Consider the following 15,838-nt stretch of genomic DNA (forward strand, 5'->3'; position numbering starts at 1 on the left):
CTAGCGACTCGTGGAAGCAGGTCTTTTTTCTTCTCAGTGGCCCTAAGAGCATTGCAATCCGTAACAACTTTAAATTGCAAACCAACTAAATAATGGCGAAAATGTGCCAATGCTCTCACGACTGCTAATGTCTCCAACTGATAAGAATTATACTTGGCTTCCGCGCCCTGAGTTGTCTTACTAAAGTAACCCACTACATGTTTCTTACCGTCGGTATCTTTTTGTATCATTACAGCGCCGTAACCAATGCTACTTGCATCCGTGTGCACTTCAGTAGCCAAATTAGGGTCAAAAATTGACAAGACAGGAGAACTTGTTAAAATAGAAATAATTTCTTGTCGAACTCTTTTTTGGTCAGACCCCCAATTAAAAAGAACATCTTTTTTAAGTAAATTTGATATGAGAAACCCTTGTCGAGTAATTGGGGATATATCTCCTAAAATATCCGGCCAGACCCAGAAATTGCCTAACCTGTCTAACGTTAGAGGGAATTGGAGAATGAACAAGTGCTTTTATTTTAGAGGGACTCGGCTTAACTTGTCCCTGACTTATAATTCGCCCCAGATATTCAATTTCGGTAAATAAGAAAGAGCATTTTCCCAAATTTATAGAAAACCCAGCTTCAGTCAGTGTTTTCAGGACATCTTTAAGTAACTTTAAGCCATCATTAATAGAATTACTCATCAATAAAACGTCATCGACATAGACAAGCACATTGCCAGCCTCAATGTGTTTTGAAAGAGTTTTATTGATGATTCGCTGGTATACTATCGGCGAATTTGTAAGGCCAAATGGCATACGAGTGTATTCGAAGTGGCCTTCCGGCGTCACAAAAGCGGTCTTATGTATTGACTCTTCATCGACCGGTATCTGATGGAAACCGGTGGCCATGTCTAAACTTGTAAAGTGCTAAAAGTTACCCAGCCTGTCGATTTGATCGTCAATACGTGGTAAAGGGTATCGATCTCTAACCGTGAGTCTATTTAAGGCCCGATAATCGACACACATCCTGTCGCTTCCGTCTTTCTTTTTAACCAATATAATAGGGCTAGCATACTGTGATTTTGAATCGCGAATGATACCTTTACTCTTTAGATCTTTAATTATTTCTCTAACTTTTAGTTTTTCGGAATATGACAATCGGTAAGGACGGTAAGCAACAGGTGTGCTGTCGGTTAGTTCGATACGCATAGTTCCGGTAGTGACAATACTTGACGCGGTACCCGAAATCAAATAGTCAGAAAAGTCAGTAATTATCCCTAAAAGTAACTCGCGATCAACGCCCAGGAGGGGCGTTTTAATTACTTCTGATTTTTGAGATGTTGTCGAGTGTATACAGCGCTCTAATGTTCGTGTCAAGTACTGTCTGTCCTTTGTCCTCACGTAAGTTATACCATCGCGATTAAGGATATCAGTACCTATTACGATGGGGGAGCTCATACAAGAACCCGGAACCACAACAAGGTCAGCCTCAATTGTAATCTCGTCAAACTCAATAGTCAGCGTTACATAACTATCAGATATGACTACCTTGTCGCTTATGCCTTTCAGAGTGCAACGAGTAGTCTTTCTTTCACACGAAAAATGTTTTAATACATCACTAGAAATTAGTGAGATGTTTAAAGCAGCGCTATCAATAAGGATATCGATAGGAATACCCTGTACAACTGCAGTGGTCAAGTCAGAGTCTCGAGGTTGCCGAATTAACGAGGGTTTCTCGCATAGATTTACGTTCCGAGTGTTACGAGAATTGGATCTTTCCTTTGTGAAACAAGCTGATTCTAAATGGCCCGGTTTTTTACAGAAATTGCATACTACACTTGCGCCGTTAGTAATTGAATTATGTGCTGACGTTTGGGCCCGATTAGGCGCGAAACTACCACTAGTAGACCTACACTCTTGAATTTTATGCCCTGTCCGCCCACACTTAAAGCATTTCACCTTATTATAATTATTAGGAGGTTTTCTGGGATGATGACTACGTTGATCATGCTTAATGTGAGCGGGCTTGACATAAATTGATAGAAAGTTAACCAGGTTATCACAATTTAACCCAGCGTTCGTTGCTGCGGCCCTCACCTGGACGTCTGTAATACCTCGTATGACAATCAGTACTCGTAATTCGTCACTAAGCCCCTTAACTATCTTAAGGCGTAATAAGGTTCTCCTAGCATACTCGGCATATGAACTATACTTATCAGAGTTTGTTTGCATAGTTTGATATAAAAAGTTTGCGTAGTCTAACCTACGCGGACACAAGGACTTAAATTCCCGACAAAAGTTAGTCCAGGTCCTGTCATGAGTCACCCATTCGTTCAGCCACGTGCATGCATCACCCTTAAGACATACTGAAACCCGAGACAAACACTCTGCATCTCCCCAGTTGTTCGTTAGCATCGCCCTATCGACTTCTTCACACCATACCTCTATATCGTTTACCATAGGGTCAAAATTCGAGACAAAGTAGTTTTGGTTCCTAACGGTGCCTAGTGATTTAATTGCTTCCGTAAGAGCACGCGTCGAATCAGTTACGGCTGATTCGCATGGTAACGATAAGTGGTTGTTATCGTTCGTAGTACTGTCATTTGCTATGCTATCAGGCAGGTGGACACTGGAAACTGCATTTGGATTTGAGGGTAGTAACGGATCATTTAAATCAATCGACTTTTCACGGGACGCTAAATCAGTTAGATTATTCTGCACTGGCGTTAACGTTTGCGTACCATCCCTAACTCCTGCCGTTCTATTTGTATCACGATCGCTTTCGAGCGTAGTTATTCGAGAAAGAATCGAGTTCAAAGTGTGTTGCAGTTTGTCGCTTTCTCTATAGTACCTATGCGATGAATTGCCTCTAGAATAACGACGTGACCGAGATCTATCACGCGAGTGGCGCCTGGGTGGCGAACGAGAAGGGGATCTATCTACATTGTATCGAGGCGCACGAGTACGGGACCTACCGCGTCGATAAGAATGTGACTTAGGGTCGTCAGACTTATTTTTTGAATGTAAACGAGAACGCGGCCTATTTTCATCATGAGGCGAACAAGCAGGAGACCTATTTGATCGATAACAAGGCGTTCCAGGCTCGCCCGAACTGTCTATTGGATGCGAACGAGAGTGAGATGTGCGTCTATCTCGTCTACTATTGGCTTTGTGTCGACGCGACTTGTCACGCGAACTTGCTCCGATATCAGACATATCGAAAACGATAATAAAATCACAAATACGAAAAATAGCAACAAATAAATCTGTAGGATATGAAAGAGAAATGAACTGGTGTTTTATTTGTATAAGTGTGGGTACTTTTCAAAATTTACTTTATGATGTGGGCAAAATAAAGGTATAAATCCCACTTCTGAATTTAGTATTCAGGAGTGGAAAGTATTAAAAAAAAAACAAAAAACTTAACAATTATTTATTTAAAATCAAATTAAAGATAGCTAACAAAAATACCCTCACTTAGAATCTAATTATTTACAAAATAAATCACCAGATCGTTATGCAAGATTGTACTTACAAATAATACGCCGATTTAGATCAAATTATCACTATTACACTACACAAGTCGCGTCGAACACCACCGGAGCCGAGAAGCAGAAAAACCCATTCCTAGAACGGCTATCGCTTTATACAGAGTGATGGTGGGGGGTCGGTAACACCCAACTATAGAGTCTTAATGGTGGGGGGTCGGTAACACCCAACTATAGAGTCTTGATGGTGGGGGGTCGGTAACACCTAACTATATATTAAATGTATGTTCGGGGATAACTCCGTCGTTTATGAATCGATTTTAATAATTCTTTTTTGTTGGAAAGGAGATATCCTTAGTTTGCTACCATGATAAGGAAACCAGGATCTGATGATGGGATCCCAGAGAAACTCTCGAAAATCCGCATAACTTTTTACTGGGTGTACCGATTTTGATGATTTTTAATTTAATCGAAAGTCGATGATTATCATGTGGTCACATTTAAATTTCACCGAGATCTGATTACAACTTTTGGAGTAATCTTTGATAATACGTACTAATTTTTCGTCTACCTACGTTGTATTACTTGTCGATATAATTGAAGTCGGTTTTTCTTCGTTTGCCTGCAAACACAGTTATTTAATCAATAGGCTAAGTTTAAGAATTCTCTACCTTGCTGTCTTTGAAGACCGATTTTAGCCAAATTTTCCATTTTAAGTACGGCTTTTTATTATTATTATGAAAGCTTGCATTTTTAAGACTAACTAAAAAAATCATAAGGTCGCCAATCGCCCAATTCATGGAACGTAAATGGGTTCGAACATTTTTGTATGGAGCCTAGCATATCTAGCCGCCGCCATCTTGATTTTTTTTTACCCGATTTTAATGTGCTAAATATTTCTATGTACGTAAATTAAAATAATCGTTGAAATGTTTACGTACATAAATTCCGTTCAGTCAGTGAGTTGAGCCTATTGTAGTCCACAGCTGGACATAGACCTTCCCAAGTTCGCACCAGACAACTTATTATTTTTGGGCATTAAGCCGGTTTTCCGCAATCTTCATCAAGCCTACGCCCGCAATCTTACGTAGATCATCGATCAATATTATAAATGTGATGTGGTAATAAATGTGAATATATATATATATATATATATATATATATATATATATATATATATATATATATATATATATATATATATATATATATATGTATGTATATATATATAATTAGGATTATCGCAGTTAAACACAAATTGTTTCTCTGAAAATACAAAGTTTTATTTAACACACGTTTAATTTTACCATATTACGAAAAACTATAAGAATTACAGATTTATCTCACCTGAAAATACAAAGAAACGACATTAAAGTTCACTAATATCACCTAATCAATTATATCTTTTCACTTATCTTTCTACCAGTTTTTTTATAAAAATAAAATCATAAAATAAGTTGCAAGTCATCTGTCATTGAAATGCGAGTCACTCCGATGCGGCTTCTACTAACTTCCACAGACAACCGCAACACGCGCGAAGCGCGGCAAATTCAATTAATGAAATGTCATTTTATTACATCTCCCCCTCTAAGAGCGAAAATTCTAAGTTATCTTCATATTAGTTTTCTTCTACTTCATCTTCTTCAGCTTCTGTTGTGACAGGTTGTAATTTTGTTATGTGAAATAAAGTTGATTCTGTTTTTCTGTTATCAGTCTCAATCCTATAAATGGAGTTCGATATTTTCTCTACTATCTTAAAAGGTCCTATTTTTAATTCGTCTAATTTCTTTCTATTCAATCTATTTCCATTTTCTACATATACACTGTCTCCTACATTAAACTCTTGCATTTTCCTATTTCTATCAAATATTTTCTTGTTATACTTGTGGGATTTTATTGTATTCTCTAATGCCAATCTTCTATCAGCCATCCACTTGTCTTCCCTTTCTGTTGTTTTTAATTCATTTGGTAGAATACTGACATTCGTACCATCTAGTAAATATTTTGGTGCAAAGCCTGTAATGGAGTGTTCTGTTTTATTATATTTCTGTATACATTCTCTTGCTATTGTTGTCCATGTTCTCTTATTATTTTTCTCATTTATTTTACATCTTATTTTATTTACTACTGTTTGATTTAATCTTTCGTTCAAGCCGTTCGAGAATGGTGTATTCACAGCTGTAAAAATTAGTTTAATATTATTCTTTTGCAAATGTTGCTTAAATTCTTTTGAATTGATGCCCGGATATTGATCTGTCAGAATCATTCCAATCTCATCTGTCTCTAACACACTATTTGTTAGTTTTATAAAGTCGTTTGCATTCTGTGTTTTTGAAGTCGCAATAAATGCATATCTTGTGTAGTGGTCTACTAAAAGGTGTAGGTATTTTTTTGTTGACCTAGAGCCTCCAAAGCCACCAATAGTATCCATTGACATTATCTCAAATGGCCTTGTGGCTGGTCCCAGTTGTGACATTAAACCAAATTTTCCTTCAGATCTTGATTTATTTTTTAAGCATATTTCACAACTTTTACAAATATTTATGATATTTTTTGTTAAGTTTTTAGCTGTGTATATTGAACTGATTTTTTTTTGCAATTGTCTGATCCCAATATGGTATAAATCTTCATGCACCTTTTTTATGGGTTTTTTACTAAATTCTTCCGAGAGGATAATTTTTTCATGTTTCTTTATTTTTTTATAGTAAATTTTATTTTTGTGTACAAGATTTAGTTTATTTTCTTTTATTGCTTCATTTTTTTCTTGGTCTTCAACTATATCTTTTATTTATATTAAATTAACTATTTTCAATAGTTCCTCTTTGTTATCTTCTGATTCTAATACAGGATTTAGAGGTTTGTGGTCTGAGTAGATAGTGAATTGTTTTCCAATGAGCCAATGTTGCCAGTATTTAACAGCTTCTTTCATAGCAAAACATTCCAAATATATAGCCTTTTTTCGTTTTTGAGATTCGTTCAACTTTTTTGAAAAATATGCCACCGGTTTGTCTTTACCGTCTAGTTGTGTTTGTTTTAGTATTGCCCCGATGCCCTCTATGGATGCATCTGTAAAGATTTTTATTGGTAAGTCTTTGTGATATATCTCCAATACTGGTTGAGAACATAAATATCTTTTGATTTGATTAAATGATTCTTCACACTTCTCTGACCACACAAACTTTTCGTTTTTTCTTAATAAATTGTGTAATGGCTCTAAGATAATTGCGCTTCTTGGTATGTATTCATGGTAGAAGTTGATTTTTCCCAAAAATTGTCTGATATTCTTTTGCGTCTTTGGCGTTGGAAAATGTCTTATTGAAATCAAATTGTCTTTAAGTGGTCTTACCGAATTGTTCTGAATTACATGGCCAAGATACTTTACTGAGTCTGAGGCAAAGGTGCATTTCTTAAATTTCAATCTAAAGCCTTCTTTTATTATTGCCTCTAATACATTTCTTATGTGTTTTATATGTTTTTCAAAGGTGGACGAGTATATCAAAATATCATCAATATAATTTACGGAATATTCTGTGAGATTGTGCTTTCTTAGAATGTTGTTTAAAATTCTCTGGAAAATTGCTGGTGATGTTTTCAAGCCAAAAGGGAGGCAGGTCCACTGGTAGTGGCCATCTTGTGTGACAAATCCTGTTTTATTTCTATCTTCTACCTGTAGTGGTATTGCCCAAAATGCTGAGTTTATATCCAGTGTAGTAAAATACTTACAATTTCTAGTTTTAATAATCAAATCATCTATTAGTGGGAAAGGTTGAGCTTGAGGTACAACAATTTTATTCAGTTCTCTGAAATCTACACATAAGCGGGATTTTCTATTTTCACCTTTTTTATATGCTAATGTCACTGGTGCAGCAAAAGGACTGTAGGATTCTTCTATTAAGTTATTCTTTAGTAACATGGATATTTGCTCTTCAATTTCTAATTTATCCTCTATTGTGCATCTGTATGGTCTCTTACTACAGTATCTATTTACTAGTAAATCTATATGAGCTTCATAATCTTTAACTGATCCAATATCATACTTGTCCGTAGCAAAAATTGTTTTATATTCCTTTAGAATTTTCTCTATCTCAATTTTCTTTTTATTATCTAAATGGTCTGTCATACTAACAAATTCCTCTGTTTCTATGTGTTCATTGAAATTTATTGCATATGTTTTTATATTCTTATCTTCATTTATGTTATCTTTAGACATCCTGTCGATTTTATTTGTTATTTTATTTTGTTCTATCTGCAAGTACTCATTTTGGGTTAATTTGAATTTCTTTATCATATCCAATCCGATTATAAAATCATCAAAATCATCATTTTCTACTATATATACATCCACCTCCTCTTCTAAATCAAAGATTTTTATTTTTATTGTTATCAAGCCATCCGTCTTCTTCACACCATTAACCATTTTTATATATGCTATATTCACATTGTCTTTCATTTCTTTTACTTTAATCAGTCTTGAATTTATTAACGAGATCTGTGAGCCTGAATCATAAATGCCGCTCACTTCTAGTTTATTTTCTAATAAAAGCTTGATTTTGATTAATGGTGTACTTACTCGTTTTTTTTATCAGTGTTCATATCCACTTCAATAATGGAGTTATTATTTACATTTTTGGCTTTAAAGAACTTTTCAGATTCATTTTTATTTTTCTTGAACCAACATGACTCCTCCGAATGATACCTAATTCCTTTGTCCAAAGATTCACAAGTCTTACATGGTTTCTTCTCATTAGTTTTATTTTTATAAAGAAATGTACCACTTTTTACTATAGTTGAGTTTTTCTTGTACATTATACCTTCATATTTTCTTATCTCGTTGAACAAATCAGTAGTGTTGTGGAGTTCATCCCTATTTAACCTATTTAAGATAAACCCACGAAGACCTGTTGCAATCAGATCTATCATTGTTTTCGGGTCTATTGATTTGTTTATATCTAGTATAAGCCGTTCTTTTCTTATAGCATAATCAATTAGCAGTCCTCTTTATTCCTGAATGTGAGAGCAGTTGTGACTATGTCCCATCCTTGGTTTCTAAAAGTTTCCAAAAATTTGTCTTTCCATTCCTTCCATTCAGAATTTACTGTTAGTTTTATAATCATCGAGCTATACCAATCCAAACAAGATTTTTCTAAAAATAACCTCAATATATCTATTTTTGTTTCATCTTTTGTTATATTAAAGTGCTCACATTCTTTTTCAAAATTCTCTATCCATTGCTTTGCATTAGGATTTTTGCTTGTGAATTTTTCAATAATAAATTTCTCTGAAATATGTTTTAGGTTATGTTGATTTTCTTTCTTGGTTGTAGTTTCTATTAATTTTTCCAAAATATGTTGCAAACTGTCATCTTTGTCTTTTGGTTGTTTTGTGCTCATTTCTTCTAAATATTGACCTAAAAATTGCATATTACCTTCCTCATCTATATATGTTTTCTTTAGATCTTCATTCAATTTTATCCATATTTTCTTACTTTGGTGCCTTTTCTTTATGCTATTTTTTATTTTAGAGAAAGTTGGCTAAGATCTAGATTAGGTAAAACCGAATTAGAAAAACTGAATTATGGGGTTTTTGGGTGTGGAGGGTGTAGGGGAATCTATACAAGGTAACACTGTCACACCTCAAAACCCCATGGTTATGGAGATATCCATGGTTAAAGTTTTGAGGTTAGAAGAAGAATTTAAAGCTATTATAATACCTTTGAGCTCGTACTGTTTGCATTGTGTGACAAATCGACACTTTTAAACTAAATAACGCGTCAGACATATTATTCTAATAAAATTAGTAACATTGCGTGCTAGAATATAGGTTTAGAAATTCGAAAAATACCCAAAACCGAATCGGAGCACCCCACTGTCCACGTGGTCTTGGTCTGTCCTACCCCTAGAGTGTTTTTTTTTGTGCCGCGGAGGCGCGGAGGGTGCGCGTGGTGCACCCTCCGCGCCTCCGCGGTGCGAAGAATGCGGTGCTTTCGCACGCAAGGGCAGAAGGGCTGCACTTCCCGTAGTGCCGGAGCCAAGCGTTCCTCTAACTTTCGACATTCTTCTTCTAACCTCAAAACTTTAACCATGGATATCTCCATAACCATGGGGTTCCGAGGTGTGACAGTGGTACCAGGGGTAGCGTTCCCCACCCTCTCCCCCCCCATCCCCCCACGGTCCCGAAATTCGGTTTTACCTAATCTAAAGCTTTACCGAAAGTGTTCATTTTTACAATATATGTATGATGAACCACCAGCTTCAGCTCATCAGGCAAAATATAACATTTTCCTTCTTCTGTAGATATTGATGTCATGGCTAGTAAATTCGATTTGCCATCATTTGAAGCTATCATCGTAAATTCAAATTGCAGCCGGTCCATCGTCATTTAGTTAACGAAAATGTCGTTTTATAAGATATATTATTAGGATTATCGCAGTTAAACACAAATTGTTTCTCTGAAAATACAAAGTTTTATTTAACACACGTTTAATTTTACCATATTACGAAAAACTATAAGAATTACAGATTTATCTCACCTGAAAATACAAAGAAACGACATTAAAGTTCACTAATATCACCTAATCAATTATATCTTTTCACTTATCTTTCTACCAGTTTTTTTATAAAAATAAAATCATAAAATAATTTGCAAGTCATCTGTCATTGAAATGCGAGTCACTCCGATGCGGCTTCTGCTAACTTCGCGGCAAATTCAATTAATGAAATGTCATTTCATTACATATATATATATATATATATATATATATATATATATTCGGTCGAATTGAGTAACCTCCTCCTTTTTTGAAGTCGGTTAAAAATAAAAATTGAATATAATAAGAAAAAAAAAATAGAACAACACTAAAAGAAATACAGAAGTAAAGTTTAAAAAGCGATGCTTGTATTTATACAACGATTAACGTTTTTCGCTTATCGAGGAAAATCAATATTTTAGGCAATGTGAACGTCACAGAATCACGTAAGCGAATTTTACAATAAACATCACGTCGATATCGCACTAATCCGTAAATCGCAGTCATGTTTTATTAATTCAGTAAGTGATAAAATAATAGGCACAAAATGAACTGGGCCGTCTTTAGCATGACCGACTGCATTACTTCGTCAGGTCCTGAACGCACTAAAACATACTTCATTTATTTGGGCTACGTTTGTCCATATTTTTTTTAAGTTTATGAATTTTTTCCATTGGTTTGGAATGGCGTACTTTTCTTATCAGTAGTTTTCTGCGACTCCTATTAATTTCTAGTAAGTAACGTATTATTAGTCTCTAGAATCTTAGAGCTTTAGATAACCTACAGTTTTCAAATGTTTACGCGAATTTCACCCATTATAATGAAACAAATTTTTCGGATTTTATCGAAACACTCCCGTGAAAATGGTTGCTGTAAAGTATTCGAAACGTAGGAAATGTGAAAAATCTAATAAACTGCGATAAAATCCGAAAAAGTTGTTTTATTTAGATAATCATTCTTCTTCTTTGGGTTATGTTAAATAGCTATTATTCGTAGCGTTACTAATGTTATCAGAATTAATTTGATAACAAATATTAATTTCATAAATAAATTATTTTTTCCTATCACCTTATTTATCTCTTAAGATATCATTGATAGTAATATATGTACCTGGATAGTAGGTATAAAATTTATTGAAAGGTCATCATTACAGCCTATACAGTCCACTGCTGGACATAGGCCTCCACAAGTTCACGCCAAAAATAACGTGAACTCATGTGTTTTGCCCATAGTCACCACGCTGGGCAGGCGGGTTGGTGACCGCAGTACTGGCTTTGTCGCACCAAAGCGCTGCTGCCCGTCCGAAATACACAGGCCGAAGCCTGTGTATTTCAAAGCCAGCAGTTGGATGGTTATCCCGCCATCGGTCGGCTTCTTAAGTTTAGGTTTTTTTGTTTAAGTTTTAAATAATTATAATATATAACATATCTAAAATTCTGGTCTAAAGCACATTTGATTTTTTACCATATTTTGTTAACGTTAAATGAGTTTAAGAATAACTTGGGTATCTTTAAATCAAGAGTGAATAGGCATCTTCTAGGCAAGCGCGCACCACCTTAGGCTGCATCTTCACTTGCCATCAGGTGAGATCGCAGTCAAGCGCTAGTCTATGTATTAAAAAAAAAAAAAAGAGTTTTAGAATTATTAAACTTAATGAATGTAACTTTTTACGTACGTTTAAAACAATACTTAAATCTATTATTTCTTTTATTTTGAAATAGTTCACACCAAAAATGGCGTGAACTCAAGTGTTTTGCCCATAGTCACCTTGCTGGGCAGGCGGATTGGTGACCGCAGGGCTGGTTTTGTCACACCGAAGAGGCTCATGCCCGTCTTCGGCCTGTGTATTTCAAAGCGAGCAGTTGGATGGTTATCCTGCCATCGGTCGGCTTTTTAAGTTCCGAGGTAGTAGTGGAACTGTGTTAACCCTTAGTCGCCTCTTACGACACCCACGGAAAGAGAGGGGGTGACTATATTCTTTGATGACGTAGCCACACAGCATATACAGATATCTTTTATATAACAAACTTTAAAAAAAGGCTCTTCATTAGGCAGTAGTAAACCGACAAATATTTGTCATTTGTTAATATGAATGAATGAATGAATCAATAATATGCTTTGGCTATAAAAGATTAATTTTAATATGGACTAATTACATGACAAGCTCCCGGTTTTGCTTAAGTTAGGTAGTTTAGTAGTGTTTTTTTTAGTAGTTTGTAAACTCCAGATTTACAACATTCCAACTATTAATAGATTAAAGTAGAAATGGTAAATTTTAGAAAAAAAAGTTCGTTAGAGTTAGTTTATATGTTGATATATACATTTACATACTATCTGACATCCCAGAACCACAGTTGAACTATTTTAAGGAACAACTAAACCAAAACAAAATAGAAGTGTTATTAATTATTAAATGTATATCAAAGGTTTATCATCTGATATATAAAATTCTCGTGTCGCGGTGTTTGTAGTTAAACTCCTCCGAAACGGCTTGACCGATTCTCATGAAATTTTGTGTGCATATTGGGTAGCTCTGAGAATCGAATAACATCAATTTTTCATCCCCCTAAATGTTAAGCGTAGTCCACATCTAATTTTTTTTTAAATTTTAAATAAATAAATTATTTTTTTATTGTATTATGATTTGGCGTTGAAAAATACATACAACCTTAAATTTTCATCCTTCTACCACCGACCTCTATTTTTAAATAGCGTTTAGCGGCAAGACAACATTTGCCGAGTCAGCTAGTTTTTTTTATAAAAATAAGTTCGGTAAACAAGCGTACAGCTTACCTGATGATAAGCGATTATTGTAGCCTATAGACGCCTGCAACACCAGAAGCATCGCAAGCGTGTTTATCGACCCTATCCACAATATTATATGAATCAGCAAATCTAAAGCCAAAAATAGCTGATCTATTAAAATGCACTTTGAATTACAACAAGCATACACCTGTAATATTTATGTCGTTGTTTCTAAGCAACTTCAATTTGCAAATTATTCTTTCAACCGAATCACTATTCACATTCGCGCTGGCGGTGTATCGCTTTTACGCCCCACGCTTTTCTTTGAAACTACTGAGTACTACAACCATCCCCAGTAGATAATAAGATTTAGTACCTTAATTATAATTTTCATTTCAGACACGTTTAAATTTTATAATTATGTATGTACATAAATGCAGTTAGAGTTTACTGAGATTATTCTAAGTTGTTCTCTTATAACGATTTCCTTTATATTTGAGTACAATATTATATGAAACACCAAAAGTATTGCATGTGCGTTGCCTTAAGAATGTACGATAATTGTGTTTGCTCGCAAACGAAAAAAAAAACCGACTTCAATTACATCGTATATATATATCATCGTATAATACAACGTAGATCGACGAAAAAATAGTCAAGTAACAACGCATTATCAAAGATTACTCAAAAAGTAGTTATCAAATCTCGATGAAATTTAAATGTGACCACATGATAAACATCGGCTTTCGATTAAATTAAAAATCATTAAAATCGGTACACCTAATAAAAAGTTATTGCGGATTTTCAAGAAGTTCCCTCGATTTCTCTGGGATCCCATCATCAGATCCTGGTTTCCTTATCACGGTACTAAACTTGAGATATCTCCTTTCCAACAAAAAAAAAAAATTATCAAAATCGGTACATCCAGTAGAAAGTTATGCGGTATAATACAACGTAGGTCGACGAAAAAAGCGTCAAGTAAAAACGCATTATTAGATATAGCTCGAAAAGTAGTTGTTAGATCTCAAATAAATTTAAATGGGACCAATTGGCACACACCACCTTTCGATTAAAAGAAAATTTGTCGAAATCGCTCCACCCAGTCAAAAGTTCTGATGTAACATACATAAAAAAAAGTACAGTCGAATTGAGAACCTCCTCCTTTTTTGGAAGTCGGTTAAAAATCTCTTAAAGATAGCGGAAACCAATATCAAAATTTGTTTAAAAATAAAAATCAAAATAAATGCATAGACGTAGCATGTAGAAGAGTAGTAGAAAGCGCAGTAGAAATTAAAAAACGTAAAAGACTAGCTTTTCGCCGATGGCTTCACATGCGTGGATTGCACGATTTAGGCTTTTCTGTTATCTATCGTTAAAATGTAGTAGTCCATATAATGATAACGTAGTATTCTCCTGGTGAGACAATATTTAAAATTAGTCCAGTATTTCTTGAATTTATAAGCAATAAAACAAAAAATCCAATCTCTTCTATTTGTAATTAGTATAGATTACGACAAAATTATCAAAATAATCTTGGTTTCATATCAGTTAATACTATTTAAATACAACAAATATTATAAAAGATCGCTAATTGTCAAAATGGTGGCGTGGTGCGCACTCCTTTGTTTATTGGCCATATCGGTAAATATATTTCTTCTTTTTATTACAACTAAGTAGGCAAACAGGTATACGGCTCACCTGATGGTAAGCCAATATCGTAGCCTATAGATGCCTGCAATACCAGAAGCATCGCAAGCGCACTTCTAACCCTATCTCTAATCCCCCAGGAGCTCTGGTCACCTTACTCACCAAAGGAACATTGCATTGCTTGAAATCAGTATTTGTCTGTGATCTTCTGTAAGGTCGAGGTCTATCCCAGTCTTAGTTAACTTTCTATACTTCCATACTTATCATTGAGTTAGGGTACAGTAGGAAATATCCTGCTCAAAATGTCGGACTGAGGAACACTCAGAATTACAGAAGATCAAAGCCAAATAATACTGCTTTAAAATAGTGTTATGTTCACGTGTTGAGTAAGGTGGCCAGAGCTCCTGCGGAGGGTCAGCAATAGGGTCCACAATGTGTTTGCGATGTTTTTCGTGTTGCAGGCGTTCAGTGCATGCGATGAGCTGTAACCCTTTACCATCACGTCGGCTGTACGCTTTATTTGCCTCCTTGAAGATAAAAAAGAAAACTTGACAGTACAAATTCTTACATAATGTGTCGTGTAAAACTACGTTTCCGTTTCCATCGTGTAAAAAAATTGATTGATTGCAATTCACTAAGTCAAACGAATGAATTTATGAATGAGCCCAACATCAAATTAATGAGTTGTAACCCAACGTTTCCTCTTTTCTCATTCTTGGATTGAAGATAGAGTAAATTTCTTCTTTTCCCATTAATTCCTGGAAAAATAGATTTATGGCTTCTCAAGTCCCGCTTTAAGTTTTCTTGGACGGTGACCCATTATGTAAAAATTATTTTTAATAATTTTTAATATATGTATATATATATATATATATTGAGTTTCCTTCGGCCGAATTGAGTAACCTCCTCCTTTTTTGAAGTCGGTTAAAAAAGACTTCATCCAAACCGGCACCGAATCATTTTAAGTCTCTCTTCTACTAATCCTTCACGATTTACTAAAAATACCGAGCTGAGCTCGGTCACCCAGGTACTAATTGATTATGTAAGACGGTTTATAACACTTCATTATGTATTGAGTTTCAAAAAGACATTAAATTTTATACAACCTTTTTTATGAGGGACATTATTTTTTTTATATCATTTATATTTCCGTGTATTGTGTATTTATTTATTGCAAATTTAAGGGCCATTTTTACATAGGTTGTTTGAGTATTTTTAATGTCTTCTCATTCACTATCAGTTTAGAATGTAGATTTTGATGGGAATCTATCTCTTTCTGTGTCAAAAGAGAAATATAATAGAAATGTCATATGTAACGAAGAATTTTTTTTAGGTTGGTGCTGTGCCAACGCCATCCCAGCTCGTCTACCCTGAAGAAGGACAAAGTGTGTATATCTAAATTTTTCGCGATAATATTTTCTGAACAAGCACGGTGTGTATGTATGTTTGT

General features: G+C 34.8%; 1 protein-coding gene across 1 annotated transcript; it reads right to left on the reverse strand.

Annotated features, from left to right (window-relative positions):
- Positions 1 to 909: 909 nt before the first annotated feature.
- On the reverse strand, positions 910 to 3,198 carry LOC123663290. Its single transcript, XM_045597979.1, has one exon. The coding sequence runs from the start codon at positions 3,196 to 3,198 to the stop codon at positions 910 to 912; it is 2,289 nt and encodes a 762-aa protein (XP_045453935.1).
- Between the last annotated feature and the right edge of the window lie 12,640 nt (positions 3,199 to 15,838).

The sequence above is a fragment of the Melitaea cinxia genome, chromosome 20 (genome assembly GCF_905220565.1).
Source record: "Melitaea cinxia chromosome 20, ilMelCinx1.1, whole genome shotgun sequence".
In the NCBI taxonomy this organism is placed as follows: Eukaryota; Metazoa; Arthropoda; class Insecta; order Lepidoptera; family Nymphalidae; genus Melitaea; species Melitaea cinxia.

Bases quoted from the DNA above. Each gene is read 5' to 3' on its own strand.
- LOC123663290 (XM_045597979.1), bottom strand. From the start codon at position 3,198: ATGTCTGATATCGGAGCAAGTTCGCGTGACAAGTCGCGTCGACACAAA.